The 22,370-nt window shown below is 41.6% G+C and overlaps 1 protein-coding gene across 2 annotated transcripts in view; it reads right to left on the reverse strand.

Annotated features, from left to right (window-relative positions):
* LOC117435430 (solute carrier family 22 member 23-like) overlaps positions 1–16,628 on the reverse strand; it is an 80,106-nt gene extending 63,478 nt beyond the window's left edge. Inside the window, exon 1 of one of the 2 annotated variants that reach the window (XM_034058576.3) lies at positions 15,465–16,628. In XM_034058576.3, the coding sequence (XP_033914467.3) occupies positions 15,465–15,896 (432 nt within the window). In that variant the 5' untranslated portion in view covers positions 15,897–16,628. Of the gene's footprint in view, positions 1–13,319; positions 13,406–15,464 lie in introns of those variants that run through there. The other variant, XM_059014765.1, reaches the window with a different exon arrangement.
* Between the last annotated feature and the right edge of the window lie 5,742 nt (positions 16,629–22,370).

Raw genomic sequence — 22,370 nt, forward strand, 5'->3', positions numbered from 1 at the left:
GTACCTTACACTTTTCTCTATTAAATGTAATTTGCCATGTGTCTGCCCAGTTTTGAATGCTGTCTAGATCATTTTGAATGACCTTTGCTGCTGCAGCAGTGTTTGCCACTCCTCCTACTTGTGTGTCGTCTGCAAATTTAACAAGTTTGCTTACTATACCAGAATCTAAATCATTAATGTAGATTAGGAATAGCAGAGGACCTAATACTGATCCCTGTGGTACACCACTGGTTACCTTGCTCCATTTTGAGGTTTCTCCTCTAATCAGTACTTTCTGTTTTCTACATGTTAACCACTCACTAATCCATCTGCATGCATTTCCTTGAAACCCTACTGCGTTCAGTTTGAGGATTAATCTTTTATGCAGGACTTTGTCAAAAGCTTTCTGGAAATCTAAATAAACCATGTCATATGCTTTGCAATTATCCATTGTCGATGTTGCATCCTCAAAAAAGTCAAGCAGGTTAGTTAGACACGATCTCCCTTTCCTGAAACCATGCTGACTGTCTCCCAGGATACTGTTACAATATTGGTAATTTTCCCTTTTGGTTCTTATTATAGTTTCCATAAGTTTACATATAATAGAAGTCAGGCTTATTGGTCTGTAGTTGCTTGGGTCAGTTTTGTCTCCCTTTTTGTGGATCGGTATTACATTTGAAATTCTCCAGTCTGTCGGTACAACCCCTGTGTCAAGAGACTGTTGCATGATCTTGGTTAGTGGTTTGTAAATAACTTCTTTCTTTTCTTTGAGTACTATTGGGAGGATCTCATCCGGCCCAGGGGATTTGTTTATTTTAAGAGCTCCTAGTCCCTTTAACACTTCTGCCTCTGTTATGCTAAAGTTATTTAAAACTGGATAGGAACAGGTCGAAATGTGGTGCATGTTGTCCGTATCCTCCTTTGTAAAAACATGTGAAAAGTAATCATTTAATACAGACGTGCTCAAATTTGCTGGTACCTCTCCACAAAAAACGAAGAATGCACAATTTTCTCTGAAATAACTTGAAACTGACAAAAGTAATTGGCATCCACCATTGTTTATTCCATATTTAATAGAAATCAGACTTTGCTTTTGATTTTTTATTCAACATAATATTGTAAATAATAAAACAAATGAAAATGGCATGGACAAAAATGATGGGACCGCTAACCTAATATTTTGTTGCACAACCTTTAGAGGCAATCACTGCAATCAAACGTTTTCTGTAGCTCTCAATGAGACTTCTGCACCTGTTAACAGGTAGTTTGGCCCTCTCTTCCTGAGCAAACTGCTCCAGCTGTCTCAGGTTTGATGGGTGCCTTCTCCAGACTGCAAGTTTCAGCTGTTTCCATAGATGTTCGATAGGATTCAGATCAGGACTCATAGAAGGCCACTTCAGAATAGTCCAATGTTTTGTTCTTATCCATTCTTGGGTGCTTTTAGCTGTGTGTTTTGGGTCATTATCCTGTTGGAGGACCCATGACCTGCGACTGAGACAGAGCTTTCTGACACTGGGCAGTACGTTTCGCTCCAGAATGCCTTGATAGTCTTGAGATTTCATTGTGCCCTGCACAGATTCAAGGCACCCTGTGCCAGGCGCAGCAAAGCAGCCCCAAAACATAACCGAGCCTCCTCCATGTTTCACTGTAGGTATGGTGTTCTTTTCTTTGAAAGCTTCATTTTTTCGTCTGTGAACATAGAGCTGATGTGACTTGCCAAAAAGCTCCAGTTTTGACTCATCTGTCCAAAGGACATTCTCCCAGAAGGATTGTGGCTTGTCAATGTGCATTTTAGCAAATTCCAGTCTGGCTTTTTTATGTTTTTCTTTCAAAAGTGGAGTCCTCCTGGGTCTTCTTCCATGGAGCCCACTTTCGTTCAAAAAGCGACGGATGGTGCGATCAGAAACTGACGTACCTTCACCTTGGAGTTCAGCTTGTATCTCTTTGGCAGTTATCCTTGGTTCTTTTTCTACCATTCACACTATCCTTCTGTTCAATCTGGGGTCGATTTTCCTCTTGCGGCCGCGCCCAGGGAGGTTGGCTACAGTTCCATGGACCTTAAACTTCTTAATAATATTTGCAACTGTTGTCACAGGAACATCAAGCTGCTTGGAGATGGTCTTGTAGCCTTTACCTTTACCATGCTTGTCTATTATTTTCTTTCTGATCTCCTCAGACAACTCTTTCCTTTGCTTTCTCTGGTCCATGTTCAGTGTGGTGCACACAATGATACCAAACAGCACAGTGACTACTTTTCTCCATTTAAATAGGCTGAATGACTGATTACAAGATTGGAGACATGTGTGATACTAATTAAAGAAACTAATTAGTTTGAAATATCACTATAATCCAATTATTTATTATCTTTTCTAAGGGGTACCAACAAATGTGTCCAGGCCATTTTAGAATATCTTTGTAGAATAAGCAGTAATTCATCTCTTTTCACAGCTTCTTTGCTTTATTCTATGACATACCAAAGGTATGCAAGTATACATGATAAAATAGCTTTTAATTTCATCACTTTTCAGGAGGAATGAAGCATTATTTCCATGAGCTGTAAGGGTACCAACAAATTTGAGCACGTCTGTATATTTGCTATTTTTGTATGTAATTGTTTTGTGCCTCTAGTACTACATTTTTAAAAAAACAGCCATCCTTTTTCTGTGGATGTTTTCTTAATTTTACTCCAATCTACTTCTGTTAGTCTCTGTTTCATACCTTCATAGTTTGCTTTTCTAAAATTGTAAACCTTAGCTTTAGTCATTACTTTTTGGGTTTTAAAAATCACTTCAAATGAGACCATGTTGTGGTCTGAGTTTGCCAATGGTTCTCTGACCTCTGTTTTAGTTTTTCTGTCTTTGTTATTTGAAAATTCTAAATCAAGGCATGCCTCCCCTCTAGTTGGTGCCTTGACAAATTGCGTTAGGAAGCAGTCATTTGTCATTTCCACCATTTCAATTTCGTCCGTCGTGCTCCCCAGCGGGTTTTCCCATTTTATATGGGGGAAGTTGAAATCCCCCAATTGTATGGCTTCTCCTTTGCTACACGCATTTCTAATGTCATTGTATAACAGATTATTTTGTTCGGCGTCTAAATTTGTCCAGATTTAACACCTGGGCTTCAAGACTATTTCTTATGCATAGCGCTACAGTTAAATAACGGCAATCCAGCATTTATTTTTCTTTTTTTTAAGTGCTGGTACATCCGGCAGCACTGAACGAGCGTTTTTGAGATCATACCAGGTACGTCCAATAGCAGTTAAGGGGTTAAAGAAAATAATGAGAAAAATGATTTTCTAATCGCGATAGTGCCCTCTCGATGAAGGGTCTACCGTGTGTTAGTTAACCTTGACTTTCGTAAGCACCCTCGGCTTCAGCTCGGCACTCATAACTCCAGTTGCAGTTAAGTAGCACATGGTAGAGCCTTCATCAATGGGCACTATTGTTTAATTAAAAACAGTGAGAGATTCTAATCCATATTGTATACAGCATACAGAATTATCAACATCCACAAATCAGATTTACTGCAAAGAACAGACCTCTAAGTGTACACCCCACTTGAGAGTAACACATTTATTAAGCCTGAGGTAGGGACTAAACGAAATGAACATCTCTAGCAATTGTATTGCTAAAGACGTTGGCACGCTACACGTAACACTGACAAACCAACTGAATTTCAGCACCAGATCATGTGGTGGAAGTTAAACATTCAGCATTCACCAATTTGACTCCAAGAGCAAACACTGCCACAGAATTCAAACATAATGATGCCTGGTCAGCAAGTCTTCTAGCAATGTTTATTAGAATACAGTATCTACTGGAAAATGCATTTAGCTTTAGAGATATGCTTTTGATGTTATACCCCCAAAAAACAACACTCTAATTATACAGTGCAGCAGGAAATCTGAATAAGTAAGGTCTCATTACATCTGAATGGTTTCTATTGTAAATGTGATTAGAATTTTAAACATACACACACTCACAAAGAAGACTGGTGAGTGTACATCTAATTTTCTAACACCTAGATGTACTAAACTTTTGAGAGGCTATTACAAATAAACAATCAGATATTTGTGGAATGAATAATTTTGGGGATCATAACACTATTTTGCCAAAATTATTTTGCCTAATTGTTAAATAGTATGCAACAATATGCATGTCAGATGATATCAATGGTGTGGGTTACACGCAGTTTACTCTCCATTGTTGTGAGAATGTGACCTAGCATGTAAATATCACGCACATTCCTCACGCTATAGGAAGCGCATGGCAAAAACATGGTGCGACTTAAAAAGGTGGGTAAATCGCCTTCTCACGCTACAAAGCTGTGCAAATTGACCAAAAACGAAGTTTCTTTGCGTGGAAATAAGTCTGAAAGCCATACCATATGTTCACAAGACTTCAGCAGCAAAGACCCCGTTTACAACATAACCTCACTCATCGTTCTACTACATGTATAAGGCAGTATCAAGCAAATCTTTATTAACAAACAAGATCTGACATTCAGACACTAACCCTGGCAAGCTTTTGTTTTTATGTGACACCATTTATTCAACGTTTCAAATTATTGCCATTTGCAGGTGACTAATAAAAGGATTATATAGTTTAGTTGTTTTATAAGCAAGGTTACAAAAAAAAACTGAAGCTACTAAAAAAGTACAAAATGTATCAATCTGCAATAAATAAGTAGTAAATGAATAAATATTTATTTGCAAAGCATAGAAGTTTGTTTCATCCACTTGTTATTTTCGTGTTTGGTGATCGAATACCTGATTGCTTTACGCTTAGACTTTTCTGTCCCTTAGCAATAAAATGCAATTAATTGTACACTAGCCTTAAGTAGCTTCTATCATGGGTACTAACCAAGGACAAAAAAAGTCAAGTGCATCCCAAAAATTATTAAAATTAGCATAGCTGGGAATTGGGGTCAGTGATCTCCTGTATTATTGCTGCAGGCTACCGACCTCAGTACCAGGTTTTTGCGACTGTGTATAGAGTTGATGTAAAATCTCTTAAACCTTATTCATAGAGCAAGATTTGTTTCAGAAGAATGAAAAAAAAAAACCTGTTGGTTCCACAAATTTCTTCAAAAAAGACAAATACAGGGCTTAAGACTTACAGAACGAAGTTCCAGAAAATTACAAACATGCCCAGGTGGATTAGCATCTACTGAGAAATGTGTTAAATTTGTATGGACTACCGGTATACTGGATCCCCAATAATACAAAATATAACAACTTTCTACAAAAGAAAGCCTTGCACTGTCTCTGCGGAATTCTGAGTCAGGTATGTATTATTATTAGGTTTTTTTTGTTTGTTTTGTTTCCTTCGCTTCTTATTATATTATAAATAAATCAATCAATCAATCAATCAATCAATCAATCAATCACTCACTCACTCACTCACTAGCGGAAGGCTTCTTATGATGGGTTTTCCGGTTGATCCGCTTAAATACATGTACAGTGTACTGTGTACACTGTTCTGAAACAAATTGGTCCTTAATGCACAGTTGTATTCAAACATTACTCACATTTTGGCTAACAGACAGTAGTGTGAAAGAAAAGTCAAATTGGTTTAGGTTAATTTAGTCTTAATTTGTGGCAAATTAGTTTTGGAATTTACTGACACATTATAAATAAACTAAAGCTTGTAATGTGTCGGATATATGAGGCAGTCCTTCACATATTACAATATCGAAATGGCATATTTTGAATCAGTTTTTAATTAATATCTTTACCAGGGGCAAGACTTGGACTAAATCCTATATTTGCTGAAATTTATTGAAACCCATTTCTTTGTTCCTAATATTTTTCTAACACTCCTTCATGAGTAAATATTTGTTTCTAGATTAACAACACAGTCTAATATACTGAAAAAGCTATCTAATTTTTTTTAACAAACCCGGTACTGTGGCCAAAGATTAAAAAGTTGGGAGGCGTGTGCAAAAACTATTTAACCCTTTCTGTCTTCACATTGTAAAAATAAATTTAGGATACATACATATATATATATATATATATATATATATATATATATATATATATATATATATATATATATATATATATATATACACAGTGCCTTGCAAAAGTATTCAGACCCCTGACCAATTCTCTCATATTACTGAATTATAAATGGTACATTGAAATGTCGTTCTGTTTGATATTTTATTTTAAAACACTGAAACTCAAAATAAATTATTGTAGGTGACATTGGTTTTATGTTGGGAAATATTTTTAAGAAAAATAAAAAACATGAAGATCTGGATACGTCCAGTGACTGCTGTTAATAGTGCAGCTGGCAACAAGGGAAAGACTTTGCGACAGCCTGGAGAGACAGCTGACAGGAGGAACGAGACCCCATCGGGGCGGGTAAGGGTTAGCTACCCTTGTCGGCAGTATCCAGCTCTGTGTTTACAGGATGCTGGAGACACCCGCCCAAGGCTTCTAAGAAATTAAAGCGAAAAATACCCCTAGAGTGTGCGACAGCGGGGGCGGAAGATGACTCAACGTTGGACAACACAGTTAACGACTTAGGAACGGAAACGGATATGAGTATGGAGAGTACTTCACAAAAGGCTAGTTCAAGATCTGCAGTTAGCAAAGACATGGAACTCCAGGTTTGTGTCTGCGGCTGGAGCAAGGCGACAACGGTCAGGGGTTTGAAGATTCATCAAGGCAGAATGAAATGCTTGAGGGAGAAGGGACAAGGGCCTGGCATTGATCAGTACTTCTTACTAAATCAGTCAAGTCAGTCGAATGAAATCCAGCGACAGGATGCAAACCACAGTTCGCAGGATATCAACACCCGTCATAGACGTGATGAACCTAATGATCCTTGTGAACCCGGTGAGACAAACCAGCATAAGAGAGAAAAGAACCTCAACGGGCACAAGTCTGGAGTTAAATGGCCAAGAGCTTGTGAGAAAACTGCATGGGACACAGTAAACACAGATCTCTGCTTTGCATTGGAAATATTAAGTGGAACAGTTGAAAAGAAGCTGAATAAATTTGGGGACATCATCTACGCATATGGAAGTGAGAGGTTTGGAGTTGAAAAAAGGAAGGAAAAAGTACAAACTATTCCTCAAAAGTCTAGACGGCAGCAGGAGATTGAACGCTTAGAGAAAAGAGACAGCTGAGAAAGCAATGGAGAAGAGCAGAACAAAGTCAGAAGGAGGGACTCAACCTCTTACAAAGGGTCATAAAAGATAAGCTTGCAACATTGCGCAGAGCTGAGCGCCTACGGAAACGCTACAAAAAGAAGGAGCAGGCGAGAGCTAACTTTTATAAAGACCCATTCAACTTTGTAAAGAAGTTATTCACCAGTGAGAAGAATGGCACACTAAAAGCATCGAAGTTTGAGCTGGAGAGATACTTGGAGGAAACGCATACAGATTCAAAAAGGCAGGAGCCTATGTCAATTCCGTCAGACATCCCACCTATCAATCCACCAGAATACCAAATGGAGGACTGTGCACCTAAGTGGAAAGAAGTAGAGCAAGCTGTGAAAAAAGCAAGGGCTTCATCATCTCCAGGGCCTAATGGAGTTCCGTACAGAGTGTATAAGAGTGCTTCAGGAATTCTACGAATTCTATGGAAATTGATGAAAGTGGCATGGGAAAAACAGGTTGTACCAAGAGCATGGCGCAGAGCAGGTGGAGTCTTTATACCTAAAGAAAAAGATTCTACAAGCATCAGTCAGTTTCGTCCCATTTCCCTATTAAACGTAGAAGGCAAGATTTTCTTCAGCATTATTGCTCAGAGATTGTCAACTTACCTATTAAAGAACTGCTTCATTGACACTTCAATACAAAAAGCGGGCATTCCATGTTTCCCAGGATGCTTAGAACACATCAATGTGATCTGGCAACAAATTCAATCAGCTAAAAAGGAGAGGAAGGAGTCCATGTGACATTCCTGGATTTGGCTAATGCATATGGTTCAGTGCCACATGAACTTCTTTGGGCAGCATTTGATTTTTTCAGTGTACCGATGACAATAACAAATGTAGTGAAAGCCTACTTCGGAGATTTGCAATTTAGTTTATCAACTTCAGAATTCAGCACTACATGGCAATGCCTAGAGGTTGGAATAATGGCAGGATGCACCATTTCTCCACTGGCTTTTACCATGGCAATGGAAGTATGACATGACAACCATGACTACAACAGTAGCCTGCACTAATCGGTTATTGTGCAAATTAACCAATAACATTGAATGGGCACGAATGCAATTCAAGCCCACTAAATCAAGGAGCATCTCTATAATTAAAGGTAAAGTAGTAGATAAAACATTCTTCATTAATGGTGAGGCAATACCAACAGTGTCTGAGAAGCCAGTGAAGAGTCTTGGGAGATGGTACGACGGGGATCTAAAGGACACAGTTCGTGTGGGAGAAGTTAGACAACAAGCAGTGGAAGGGTTGAAGAGCATAGACAGCTGCGCTCTACCAGGCAAACTAAAACTCTGGTGCTTTCAGTTTGGTCTACTGCCGAGGTTGCTGTGGCCACTGACTGTGTACAAGAAGCTGGAAGCTTTAATCAGTTCATACATCAGGAAATGGTTGGAAGTTCCACGCTGCCTCAGCAGAGTAGGACTTTATGGTAAAGGAATACTGCAGCTACCAGTCTCCGCTCTAACCGAGGAGTTTAAGTGCGCCAAGGTCAGACTGGAAATGACATTAGCAGAGTCACGCGACAAATGCGTAAGGGAGGCAGCACCTGTGTTGAAAACTGGAAGAAAGTGGGCGGCAAAGAAAGCTGTGGAAGATGCAAAGGCTGCCCTTCGAATTGGTGATATCATGCGGCAAGTTCAGCATGGAAGAGGGGGTCTTGGTCTCAGTTCAGCTCCTGCTACATGGCACAAGGCAGCCCCAGCTCAAAGGAGGAAGCTGGTAATCAACGAGGTGCAAAAGCAGGAGGAGAGGATGAGGTGTATAAAGGCCATTTCCCAGGCCAAGCAGGGAGAATGGATGAGATGGGAGAGTGTGGAACAACGCAAGATTGGCTGGCAAGAGCTATGGTCAATGGAACATAGCAGGATCAGTTTCTTCATCAGGTCAACATATGATGTTCTCCCATCACCACAGAACCTAAACCTCTGGGTAGGAGAGGATCCCTCATGTCCTTTGTGTTCATCACCTGCAACATTAAGGCACATTTTGACAGGATGTAAGGTGGCTCTTAGCCAAGGACCAGGTGCTGCAATGTTTGGCCTTAGCATTGGAAGACAAGCGTAACATGACCAATAAGTTGCCACCTGTTCCATTAAAACATTACACACAAAAGACAACATTAATCCACCCAGGAGAGCAACCACCAAAAAAAGGTGTTAAAACCAATCCTCGCCCAGGACAACTGGAAGCTGCTAGAGACTGGAAAATGCTGGCAGATGTTGGTCAATGCCTTATTTTTCCACCTGAGATTGCCACCACTAACCTTCGACCAGATATTGTCTTGTGGTCTGGATCAGCACACCTTGTTCACCTGGTAGAGTTAACAGTGCCATGGGAGGATGCTGTAGATGAGGCGTACGAAAGGAAGAAACTGCGGTATGCTCAACTAGCCACTAAAGAGGAACAGCGAGGATGGAGTCCGGGTTTACCCAATGGAGGTGGGTTGTCGAGGATTTGTGGCACACTTTACAACCCGGTTTCTCAGAGACGTCGGATTCAGTGGCCAAGAGTTGTGTCGCACAGTGAAGAACTTATCTGAAGCAGCAGAGAGGAGCAGCAACTGGCTGTGGTTGAGACGGAAAGATTCTGGCTGGGGATCTCAAGCACAATAGAAAGAAAGAAACGCTGATGTACAGGTAAGTAAGCTGGGCTGAGTTGAGTGGGAGACGGAAGGGGGTGATTCTGGGACGCCAGAATCACCGTTGAGCCCTCTTGAGGTGTCGTGGGCTAGTCGACGAAACACTGAGGATGGTGCCCACTTGAAGACCCCAGAGATGTACCCTACTTAGCTCAATCCAGACGGTTGTCATGCTGATGCGCTGGGGAGGCCGCAATGTGGTTGATCCCCGGAGCCAGCATCGCAGCCGTTGTGTGTGCTGATGCGCCAGGGAGGCAAAATAAGCTGATCCCTGGAGCCAGCTTTACACTTCAGCCATTAACACCAGACAGAAGGATATCTACATCATCATATGGAAGGAAGCGCAAATGGATGGAGTCGCATATGGATCACATTAGTTTACTGTAAAGCTACGTCTTAGTTGGTGCTTATCTTGGTGATAGCCGAGTTCAAATCAGCATGAAGTTTTAACATCTACTCTTGTGTAATGGAAATAATTATATATAACGCTCACACCACATAACACTTTACAAATAAAAATACCAAGTTGTATGGATAGATAAAGCAACAAGGACATGTAGTATAATGTTTACATTTTTTACCATTAATATACTATTTGAATAGAAAAGCTGAAGCTGTCAGAAGTATCTCAGTTTTCATGCTGTATACTTAAGATTAAAAGCAGAGCTTGATGGGGGGCACCTGCTGTAAAGCAGACTGTCACCATCTGCTTTTCAGCTGGCAACTCAATAAACAAGACGTATTAACCATACAGTTATAAAAAAACTTAGTTACAAAATTAGACAACAACAATTGTCATTGATAACAAAGTTCCTTGATAGTATAGCGATCCACTACCGACTAGTTATAAATTCTTATTTTAACTACAGTACAAAAAAGATTGTATTTTAAACAATGAAACTATTGTGTGATAAGACACAGCAAAGCCTGAACAGCTGTACTTTGTTCACACCCAAACAGGAGTGGGTGCAAGGCAGCGCAGAGGAAGAATGCATTGCATTAATGATTTGGCAGGCTGTCACTAAAAAACACAAGCTCTATGAAGCTTCAGTGGAATGACACAAATGCTATGGCTTCATCCCAAGAGCAAAAGAAAACACTGTAACCCTTTCTCTCTTATAAGATATTGTGCTACTTTGAAAAAACTTTTCTGAATTTGTTATGTAAAGATCATGAATTAATCAATGACAGAATGTAGAAATCTGGTGGCTCTGATTCAAATATTAAAAATCCTAAAAGGTATAGACAATGTCGACCCAGGGGACTTTTTTGACCTGAAAAAAGAAACAAGGACCAGGGGTCACAAATGGAGATTAGATAAAGGGGCATTCAGAACAGAAAATAGGAGGCACTTTTTTACACAGAGAATTGTGAGGGTCTGGAAACAACTCCCCAGTAATGTTGTTGAAGCTGACACCCTGGGATTCTTCAAGAAGCTGCTCGACGAGATTCTGGGATCAATAAGCTACTAACAACCAAACGAGCAAGATGGGCTGAATGGCCTCCTCTCGTTTGTAAACGTTCTTATGTTCTTATGTAACTGAATAATACTGAGGCAGGCATAGAGCAGTGGGTGTTGACACGCTGCACAGATTTAATTAACAACACAAGTGCCGATTCATTTTAAATTTGTACATACATTTTATGCTACCCATTATCATCGATTCCAAATGAAAATCTCTATTGATAATCTGTGGCATGGGTGCACTCTAGGGACAGTCAGCACCTATCTCCACATGTTTTGGGAATGTCCACCTATCATAGGTTTTTGGAATTTTGTAGTCACAGCTCTCTCTAAACTTCTCAATGTAGAGGTTCCTCTGTGTCCCGGTCTGCTCCTGCTTGGAGATGATTCTCAAGTTGTTCTTAATTTACATTCCAGACGACACTTACTGGCAGGGCTGACAACAGCTAAGAAGGCTATTTCGAAGGGCTGGGTAGAACCCAGAATTTTCTATAACTGTGCATGGTTACACATTATTTCTTAGAAATTTAACTTATGGAGAGGTCCACAGCAAGATTGCACCAGGCCAGTGTAACTACATTGACTACATGGTCTACTGCTGTTTTGTTTAATTAAAAGATCGTATTTTGAGTTTGGGACCAACAAATCTCCTTATATATATATATAATCATTATTTATATAGTATTTTTTATGTATGTATTTTTATTTTGTTTATATATATATATTTTTTTACATATTTCTAGGGCTACCAGTAATGGTAGCCCTAGTGTCACATTTAATAAAGAAAACAAAACTAAACAAAGTTAAAAATAAAAGTTTCCCACACAAGGCGAGCACTAGTCCCATTAAAAGGAATGTCCGGCTCCAGGAATCTACTACTCTGGGCTCCCAGAGTCCCGGCATCCTCACAGCGACTCCGGCCTTCAAACAGCCTTTTCACACAGCCTCGGCTAGGCAACACCTTCACGAGCACCGTCTTGGAGTGGAAGGGTTTCGTGCAGTAGTTCCCTCCGTGGAGCGGACACTCTAATCCTTGATGTAAACACAGCACCCATCTGTGTAGCATGGCGGTGCAGACACCTTGAGCTGTGGCACAGCCTGCCCGGGCATGTCCCCCAGCAAATCAGGACCTCCCGATCAACTCATCACAGGACAGGCCTACCTGCTCAATTAGTTCCTTAGCAACGCGTGTCCCAGCTGCTTCCATAAAGGCACACATGCACTCAAGAACCAGCGACAGGAACTCCCTGTCAATACATATTGTAATGTGTGTGTTTATAGCAGCTAAGGTATTATATTTTTTGCATAGTTTATATCAGCATTTGTTTAAAATGGTGGGCTTAAATGTTATTAATTACCAAAAAAATGGCCTGTTTCCATAGCCGACAGGTTGATGCTGCAGCACGAAATTGAAATACAGTGCATGTACAAAGATTACCGGAGAACCATTCTAAACTCCTTAAGTGTTATGAATAATACTATAGTCATACAGTAGTGTTAGACTGAAGTTTGCCTTGCTTTGTACAGTATTTTGATCTACTACAGATACAGTTCAGCTATAGGTGGATAAGAGAAGCAGTTTATTGGACGGAATAGAGTTGCAACCACACTGAGACTGTCTGTGCAGTGTTTACTTTATTATAATAATAAATCAGACTCCATTAGATTACTCCTGTTAAACTAGTCTTGTAGATGGTGCTCTGTCATCACCTTCTTACTAAATTCCACTTGTATGTTAGTTTATCAAGAATAATTCCAAATTTCTCTTGCATGTAAACATACTGAATGTGTAACTAGAGGATGCGCCAATTATACAATTAACTCAAATTTTCGCTTAAAATATCTGCTTTAAAAATGTAGTTTGATGCATTTCCTAGCACTTAATAATACACATTCCTGTTTTGTGACAGGAAAAAATACACAGGTATGTAGATGTTACTAAACAAGTAACTCAGAAACAAACATGGTGCCAAATGCTCTTTAGCATAAATACCTAGTTAAATCTGGCTTCAGCTGTACAGAGCACATGCAAACAAAGCAGTTGAACAATGGGATTACTTACTTCACCATATACAGAGCACAAATCTATCCGATCACAAGTATTCAGTCAGCAGTTTACCAATGCTTGTTTTTCCAACCCTATTTCTTAAAAGACTGAACATAATAGTATCAATTCAAAAACAATATGTGAAACAGCAGCTGATTTGGTTTGCAAATTCCACCAGTAGAACCAGTATTAGCCAGATTTCAAAGGCCACTTCACAGCAGACAAAGGTCAAAGGGATTTTTTTGCAAATGTTGTACAGCATTGAACTACTGTATTTGCATACAAAATGGCCCGGGATTCTCCTCGGATTTACACCGCATTCCATTTAACAAAGCAGAAACAAGTGGCTGGTTATACACAGAGCTGCATACAAGCTAGTATACAATGTTCTTTGTTCTATGTTAAATACAATGCGTAGGCCTACTCCACCACAGCTAACGTCAAATGTAAACTGGGAGCAAACTAACTGAATAAAATGGCACATAGCACATAACATCTCCTGTCCCCATGAATATTATTATTATTATTATTTATTTCTTTGCAGACACCCTTACAATTGTAACAAGATATCACATTATACATTATTTCACATTATAATTTAACATATAATTACCCATTTATACAGCTGGGTTTTTACTGGAGCAATCTAGGTAAAGTACCTTGCTGAAGGGTACAGCAGCAGTGTCCCCCAGCTGGGACTGAACCCACGACCCTGCGGTCAAGAGTGCAGAGCCCTAACCACTACTCCACACTGCTGAATATGTCGGTTACAGAGCCTTATTTTATGGATTATGGACTTTTCACAAAACTTTACCTGAAAAGTCTGCTGCAACGATTTAAATATGGTTTGATATTCATGAAATGTTCTTTATGTTTAACCATAAAAAATATATTATTGGTGATGGTTTACTACATTCTTATAAGGTTACCCTTCTGTGTATTCAGAGTTACTAGAAACAAAACTTTGGTGGCTTTCCAATGTATTAAGTAAAGAAATTGTTTCAATACACAGTTAATTATGCAGATATAAACAAATATTAAGTTATCTGTATATTGTGGGTAAAGGGGGTAAAATGGTAGGATTTTGAGTAGACCCATTTCTCTTTTGTGTCTCTCGTTTTACATGTGTAGCTCACATACATTTTTTAAATGTGTCATTATTTTTAAGCATATACATCCTAAATAGGTCTATATCGTTTAAGCAATAAGGATTTAGGAGAAACATTTGAAGTGTATGCCACAATTAAATAAGATCACATTTTCCTTATAGGTGGTCTTCAGATCACAGTCGTCTTAAAGAAACGCAAAACAATAACCAAGTCAATGTCCTTACCACTTACTATATGTATACCATTATTACTGGTCCTAGTTTATTGTGTTTGTCTTTCTTTTGGTTATCTGCATAACAGTAATTCAGGATATGCAAATACATTTATTTTAAATAGCACCCACTGCATACTGGTACCTTTTCTGTAGGTGACATGATTTGATAGTCCATCGGAGCGAGTTTGAACTGCAACACCTGCATATTTCTAATAAAAGTATAGCACTACTGATCACTCGGTTTTAATTGATCGCCTTAAAAATATGGTGGGATTGTCAGGTAGTGTCCTGTTTTGGTTTTGATCCTATCTCTCAAACATGCTTCAATTTGTAATTTTTTTTTGTGGGGTCCTGCAGGGCTCGATTTTTGGCCCAATTCTGTTTATTAATTTCGATTCTACACAACAACCACAATAATGGGCTACATATATATTTTTGTATTTATTATCACTAACGTTGTGCTCCTGAAAAGGCCTGTATTGGAAGCATTGGTCATTTATTTGCTCCAATTTACAAATTGCCACTAGCTTCTTTGGAACTCCTTCCTCGGAATGAGGGTGTTTTGTCCACTTTCATTCTACCATTGGCCTCTTTTTTGAGACCACCTCAATTTTCCCTGGCCAGATGTGCAACTTTTATGTTGCCTCATGTCACACAAATGAGAAAAAAACCCTGTGCTGAAAGCCTGCTATCTTATTCTCAAATTATTGATGGAGGTGTATTTAAAGACACCACGTCAGTGTAGCGTCACCAGTTGTCTGTCCAGAAAAGCAAAACACTTAATTTCATATGAGAGTATTACAAAGAACACATGATTTTACAGAGGAATGCACTTACCTTAGTGACCACGTTTTGTACGAGCCCAATGCTTATATTATATTTCCTATCGTTGCACAGACAGTCTGCGTTTTTGATATCGTTGCTGCTGTCATTCCCATGAACATAAGCAGTCCTGCTGCCATTTGTTGTATTTACATACGAAACCGGATTTATTGTCCTATTTCCCACACTCACAGCCACAGATTTACACGTGTAGCCGGGCTGGGCTAAAAGAAGAGAGTCTGAATTCTGGCTGTATCCAATAAACAAAGCGGGGATCCAGGTTAGAAGAATTAGTTGTTTCTGGTATTTCCCAAATCCCCCAAGATAAGGCGCCACAGATTCGTCATATTCACGGAGCACTCCCGAAGAAGCTTTTTCGGTAGCCACAAAGCCATTTTCTGGAAATTCTGGGTGAACCTCTTCAGAGTCCAGTCTTTCTACGGCCATCGTGTTTTTATTGTCAGTTTAAATCAATGGTATTTTTAAAGCACGTCTGTGCTTGACAATCCACTAAGTCGTTGGCTCTCCGTGACTGCGCTGTTATGTTACAAAGAAAATACAACGCAGTCAATTATTTTAAAAAATATATATATGTATATATATATACAAATAAGAATCAAAATCTGGAGAAAAAAAATCTAAAAGTACACTCCTAAGAGATTAATAAAAAATATATATTTTAAACTAAAGAACGAGTTCATGTAACACGAGTCGGGTACACAATGTATTCACGCTTCTCTTCTAGCTAACAGCTGATTCGAGAGAAAGAGAGAGAGAGCGAAGCCGACGGAATCCTTATCATCGAGGCTGGACGTATAGAAAAACATTTTCCATTTGAACGAATAGCACTGAAGAATTCTGACAAACCGGACTGTAAACGAATTCTAGAAAGTGCAAACCCAGCCCCTTTCCTGATGAGACTACAGCAGGTAACACACCTGTATATACAACACACAAAGCTTTCAGTGGGAGAGAGTCGTCATCGTTCTAAAATAATTATCTGCTTACTTGCACGTGTGGTGCCCTCTACTACTATTTTGACATTCACACAAATAAAATCAATAAAGCTATAATTTATTCTTCTATGGTTTCCGCTTAAAAAAATGCAATGCAATGAGTCTACTTAGCATGTGGTTTCAGTCTCGCATAACAAGCAACCTAAAATTACCTCCGCCCCCCTGAATCACCAACTAAGCTTACCACACATAGGGATGATAATTGCACAGAATTATACTGGGTATCAGTGGAACGAGAGCAACAAGGGGCTTGCCGCATATGGGTGTTAGAGTAATGTATAGTCGAGTTTTTGCGTCTGGTCAGGGTAAAAAATACCAACCAGAGGTTCATATGCCTGAACAAAAGACGTAAGAGATTGCCTTTACTGGAAAACAATCAGCCAGATAATTACAGACATTGCGCACATTTCTAATTATTTATAAACCACTATCTCTGATTTAACAGCAACATACGTTGGGACTAAACTGTCGAATAGTTGTTGTTTTTTTTTAATTGCTGCACAATTCACACTAACATCCCAAAACGCATGCTTTAATACTTGGCCCTAAATATCAAGTGTTTTCCGAACCGAAACTCGCTGTCTCCGTCTGTTTTAACACGACTCTCTTATCCCAAACGTTGTTTCTATCTTAAAATGAAACACTGTTATTCTGTTTATCGAAAGGTGGAATGGGTGCAATTTACATAAAAGTGGCAGAATAACTATTCAGTATTTAAATGAGAAACATATATTGTAACGCTTTCGTCGCGCTGCAAGAGGACTCGGGGAGACCAGATGGGATGTTTCCTTTTTAATTATTAATTGAACTAAATAAAATAACAGCGAATACCTTTTTGGGTCAGGGTTCAAGCCAAAAATAATAAAATCTGTCATCGTCTCACACTCCCTCACTCACTGTTATCTTTCCTCTACCGAGTCTCACTTTCTCTCTCACTTTCTCTAGTCTGTCCCCTGAAATGTGTTGCAGTGTGTATCGCAAGCAGCTTATATCTTATCAGTTGCACATATCCATTACAAATAAAAAACAAATATGCATATAACCTACAGAAACAAACACACACTCAGGATTAATTGCAAAAAAACTTTACATTTTCAAAACAAAGCAGACATTTTAAAACTTCCCCAAACTATACAAAACAGGCAATATGCAAGGGCTTACTTCTCCTGCTGCCTTCAAGCCAAAGTTAAGTAGCCAGGGTTACACATGGACATACTGGTAACTTTGGGATATGGAAACCCAGGAGATTCCTGAAAATATAAAATCGAATTTTACTGACATCCTACTGTACAGTATGCTGCTATGGGTTTTCATGTCATGTCAATTTAGAGAAGGAAAAAAAGTATTTAAAAAAAAAAAAAAAAAAACCCTTGTATTTTGATGTTTTTTTTTTTCTTCAACACTGTTTAACACATTTACATACACACCAAGCAAGAACACTTATTAATGCCCATAAGACAGGCGTTTATGAAAAACGGGACAACGAGCCAAAACCAGGATAAACTTAAATACTATATATTATAATAAAGCTTACTTACTCACTAGTCATTTTCGTAAAATCCTCATGCAGCTGTTTTTTTTTTCTTGTCATGCGATGCAGTTAGCCTATCTAAACCGACACGTTTTTTTTAAACGCGTGTTTTGTTGTTGTTGTTGTTGTTGTTTTCAGACAAAAATACATAACTACGGTAATGCATTTATTAAAAAAAAACAAAGTAATCTAAATAATGTGTAGCGTGCATGGGGGTAGGCAGTAGCTGGGCTTTTAGGTGACGTAATCACACACAAAGACATAAGCCCGATATACGCTCTGCAAAGGAGCCGGCTCTTTTGTATAGTGGTATCGGTGCTATGTTCAGTGCGAGAGATCCCGGGTTCGCGCCCGCCCTCCGCCTGTGCGTGGATTGCCTCGCCCTGTGTGATGCGCCTGCCTGTGGGAACCAGGAACGCTACAAACGCATAAATCTAGTACTTCACACTCGCTCCAGTGTGTACTGAAGATGGATTTACTGGCAGTTGAAACAAGAGCGGGTCAGCTCAACAAACTAGACCGATAGCCTACAGACAGTAAAATGTCAGTGATTATACAAAGAAACTGAGTGGTAGGAATTTCTGTCAATCAACTCATGTTAACTTTTTATTTTTTTTTATTTATTTATTTTAACGGAGGTTGGATAGTCAACTAAACTCAAAACCTGATTGGTTACTACGAATGTCAGTGATGAATCATGATAGAAACATTGATATTTATTAACGCATTTATATTACTTATACTGTTCCGGGGACACGAAAAACAGGGACGTATGGTAACCCTAGTCTATGCCCCCCACCCCCGACCCCTACTTATAGCCTCGAGGGAGGGTTCCTCCAACCATACACACACCATACGCACGCAGGCACACACACTAACAACTCTAATGAGCACCCTGTTCCTGTACAATACAAGACAGCTCAGATACCCTCGTCGCTCGCGTCTCTGTCCAGCAGGAAGGGAAAGTGAGGGTCCGGTGGAGTCAACACTGGAGACTGGCACAGGGTGCTCTTGTGACGACTGAACGCCTCCTGGCGCTCAGGGGTCCAAACAAAGGGCTCCTCTTTCTGCAGGAGGCTGTGCAGGGGAGCAGCGATGGTGGCGAAGCCCTGCACAAATCTCCTATAATAAGAGGCAAGCCCCAGGGAGCCCCTGAGTGGGCCAGGGTTGATGGGTCTGGGCCAGTCCCAGACAGCCTCTATCTTGCTGGCCTCCGTGCTGATGCCCTCCTCTCCAACCTGGTGCCCCAGGAAGGTGACTTCTCTGCACATCAACTGGCATTTTTCAGGGTGCAGCTTGAGCCCTCCTGGAGGGAATCCAAAGGTCATCCCATGGACCAGCAGGTCGTATAAATAAACCAGGCATTCGGTTGGGGGCACCTCAGCCAACACCTTCTCCATAAGCTGTTCAAACATTGCGGGGGCATTGCACAGTCCAAATGGCATTACAGTAAACTGCCATAGGCCTCGGCTGGTGGAGAAGGCGGTCTTGGGTCGCGCAGAGGGGAACAAAGCTACTTGCCAGTAGCCACTTCGGAGATCGAGAGAGGAGAGCCACTTTGATCTGGACACCAGATTCAGGGACTCATCGATATGGGGGAGGGGGTATGAGTCTTTCTCTGTCACATCGTTCAGGCGCCGGTAGTCGACACAGAAGTGCCACTTGCCGTCCTTCTTGAGGACCACGACCACTGGTGATGTCCAGGGGTTGTCCGAGGGCTCAAAGATCCCAGCTTCTCTCATCTCCTGGAGGACCTATTTTTCATCCTGACATGCCAGTGGTTGTCGGCAGGGGCGCAGCTTAATGGGACAAGCCTCCCCTGTCTCGATCTGGTGCTGGACCAGGTGTGTCTGGCCCATGTCGTCCGAAGTGGTAGCAAAGCTGGATCGATACGTGAATAACAGTTCCCACAACTGGGCCTGTTGCTCAGGGTAAAGCCCCTCGCAGTTCTGATGCCAGACTGTGGTCACCGTGGCAACAGCGGGATAATATACAGGGGCTGGCAAGGCCCAGTTGAGAGCACTTGATGAAGTTGGTGCTGGTAGAAGGCGAGAGGGGGGAAGGGGTTGATTCCTTTGAGCTCGCCTGGGCTGGGGGAGGGCTGAGTTCCCCCATTCCAGCAGCTCCATCCCGTCATTATCATTGCTCCAGGGCAGGGACACCATCCCTCAAACAAGGGGACCAGAGCTCGCAGGCTGTAAGCTTTGGCGGCGGTGGACGGCTGCCTTTTCCAGCAGCGGCAAGGTGGTGGCTGAAGTTTTCCGACTCCGTTGGTTGAGCAGCTTGGGGGATGGCTGAGGTCCCCCGGGGGTGTACTGTGGGTTGTGGTGGCACAGGTGTTGGGCCCGTAGAGAGGCTGCGTTGCCCCTGGCGACGCTGGTGCATGAAGGGGCTGGCAGCCTGGTGCATGATGACGCCCGAGGGAGGGCTGAGGTCCCTCGGGGTGGGCAGAGGATTGCAGTGGCGCAGGTTGAAGTCCTCTGCGGTGTTGGGCTCGTCAAAGGGCTGCGTTGTCCCTGGTGACGCTGGTGCATAATGGAGCTGGCGGCCTGGTGTTTGTTGGAGCCCGGTGGAGGGCTGAGGTCCCCCGTCTCACTATCGTTGGGCCCTCGGCAGAGCCTGGAGTTGTTGAACAGTGGGGTCCCAACTCTGACTAACGGTCTTATTGGGAAGGCTGGCCTCCTCGGGTCGACTAAGGCCAAGGCCATACCCCCCTGTATGTGCAATGTCCCAGTCCAGAGGTCTAGTTACCCACCTGTGTAGTGCAGGAAGTCCAGGCCCAGTATGCAGGGGTCCTGCACAGCCTTTACCTAGTCAGGGATCGCATTACGGAGGACTAGAGTCACTGTTGAGACTGTGTCCACTACAGCAGTGCACGGAAGCCCCTCTACTCGGACAGAGACATGGCAGAAGTCCCCTGCAGTGGTCCTCCCAACCACTACAGCCAGCTTGTGCTGTCTGCGGTCTGCGGCTTCTGGTGAGAGTGAGACCCCACTCTCCCAGCAACACTGTTGGGTCCTGATGACAGGGCAGTGGCGCTGTAGGTGGCCTGGCTGGTCGCAGCCCCAGTACAGCCGCAAGCGGGGCTCAGGCACCTGGGCAGGCTGGGTGATCGCTACCCTTATAAGGGTGACCAGCACTGTAGGCTTCTGGGGCTTCCTTTTCACTGGGTTGTGTGTGATCGGGCCTCCGCTTCTGCCGACTCTGTTCCACCCCAGAGGCCCGGTCATGCTCCCTCTCCTCAACTCTTTCTGCATGAGCCACAGCGAGCTCTAGGGAGGGTGGGGCAGCAAGCAAGAACTGCTGATGCAGGGCAGTTGGGGTCAGTCGGGGAAATCGTGGTACCCTCTTTGGGCCATCAGCCGCCAGTGTGCCCAGTTTTTATCCTGGGCCTCGGGTTCAGTTGGCCAGGTGTAGGCGCAGGTCGACTGCAGACTCCACTCTTCTGAAGCAGCGCTCTAGGACAGTGGCTAACACATCATACTGGACCATCTCGTCTGGGCCCAGGTCCAGCTGTCCAGCATTCTCAGTAGGCCCCCAGCCATTAATGAGCGCTGCCATGCTGAACTTAGTGTGGTACGCCTCCCAGGGGGACTTGCCTGCCTGCTCACCCTTGGCATCATGTTACTCACACTCTTCTCATTTTCTCGCCCGCGATCAGCGCGGGACCCATGTAGGGGCTTAACTCTATGTTCTCCCATCAGACACACTCTCAGCTCGGCTATCAGTGTCCCGTAACTACAGTCACACACACATGCACACACACACACTAACTACCCTAATGCTAATGGTGTGCCCCGTTCCTGTACAATACATGCAACACAAAACAAGACATGACAAACAAACAACAAGACAAACACAGAGTCCAGCAGGTTGCCATCGTCTGGGTTGTTACAATATGTTAATGATGCAAATTACAGTTTTTACGTAATTTCAGGAATGTGTTTCAGGAGATGCAGAGAAAGAAGTGAAGATGCATTTAATAGAACATAATAATAAAGCAAGTACATCCCGAACGTTGTTTCCATTATAAAATGAAACACTTTTCTGCTGTTTTCAGACAGGCTCAATGTGTGCAATTTACATAAAGGTGAGGGAATAACTATTCAGTATTTAAATGAGAAACCTTTATGTTAATGAGGCAATTTCAGGATTTCAGTCAATGGACAGGTAGGATTGAAAGGTAGTAAAGGTGGAGAAAAACAAAACAGACGTGTGTTTCAGGAGATACGGAGAAACAAGAGAAGATACATTTAATAGAACATAACAATAAAAGTATGTCAGGACAGAAAAAAAAACTAATTTTAATGTAGCCTAATTTTGAATGTATGTTCTGTATTAATTAAATTATAGTTTCATGTACCCGGTTTTGGC

The sequence above is a fragment of the Acipenser ruthenus genome, chromosome 3 (genome assembly GCF_902713425.1).
Source record: "Acipenser ruthenus chromosome 3, fAciRut3.2 maternal haplotype, whole genome shotgun sequence".
Taxonomy (NCBI): Eukaryota; Metazoa; Chordata; class Actinopteri; order Acipenseriformes; family Acipenseridae; genus Acipenser; species Acipenser ruthenus.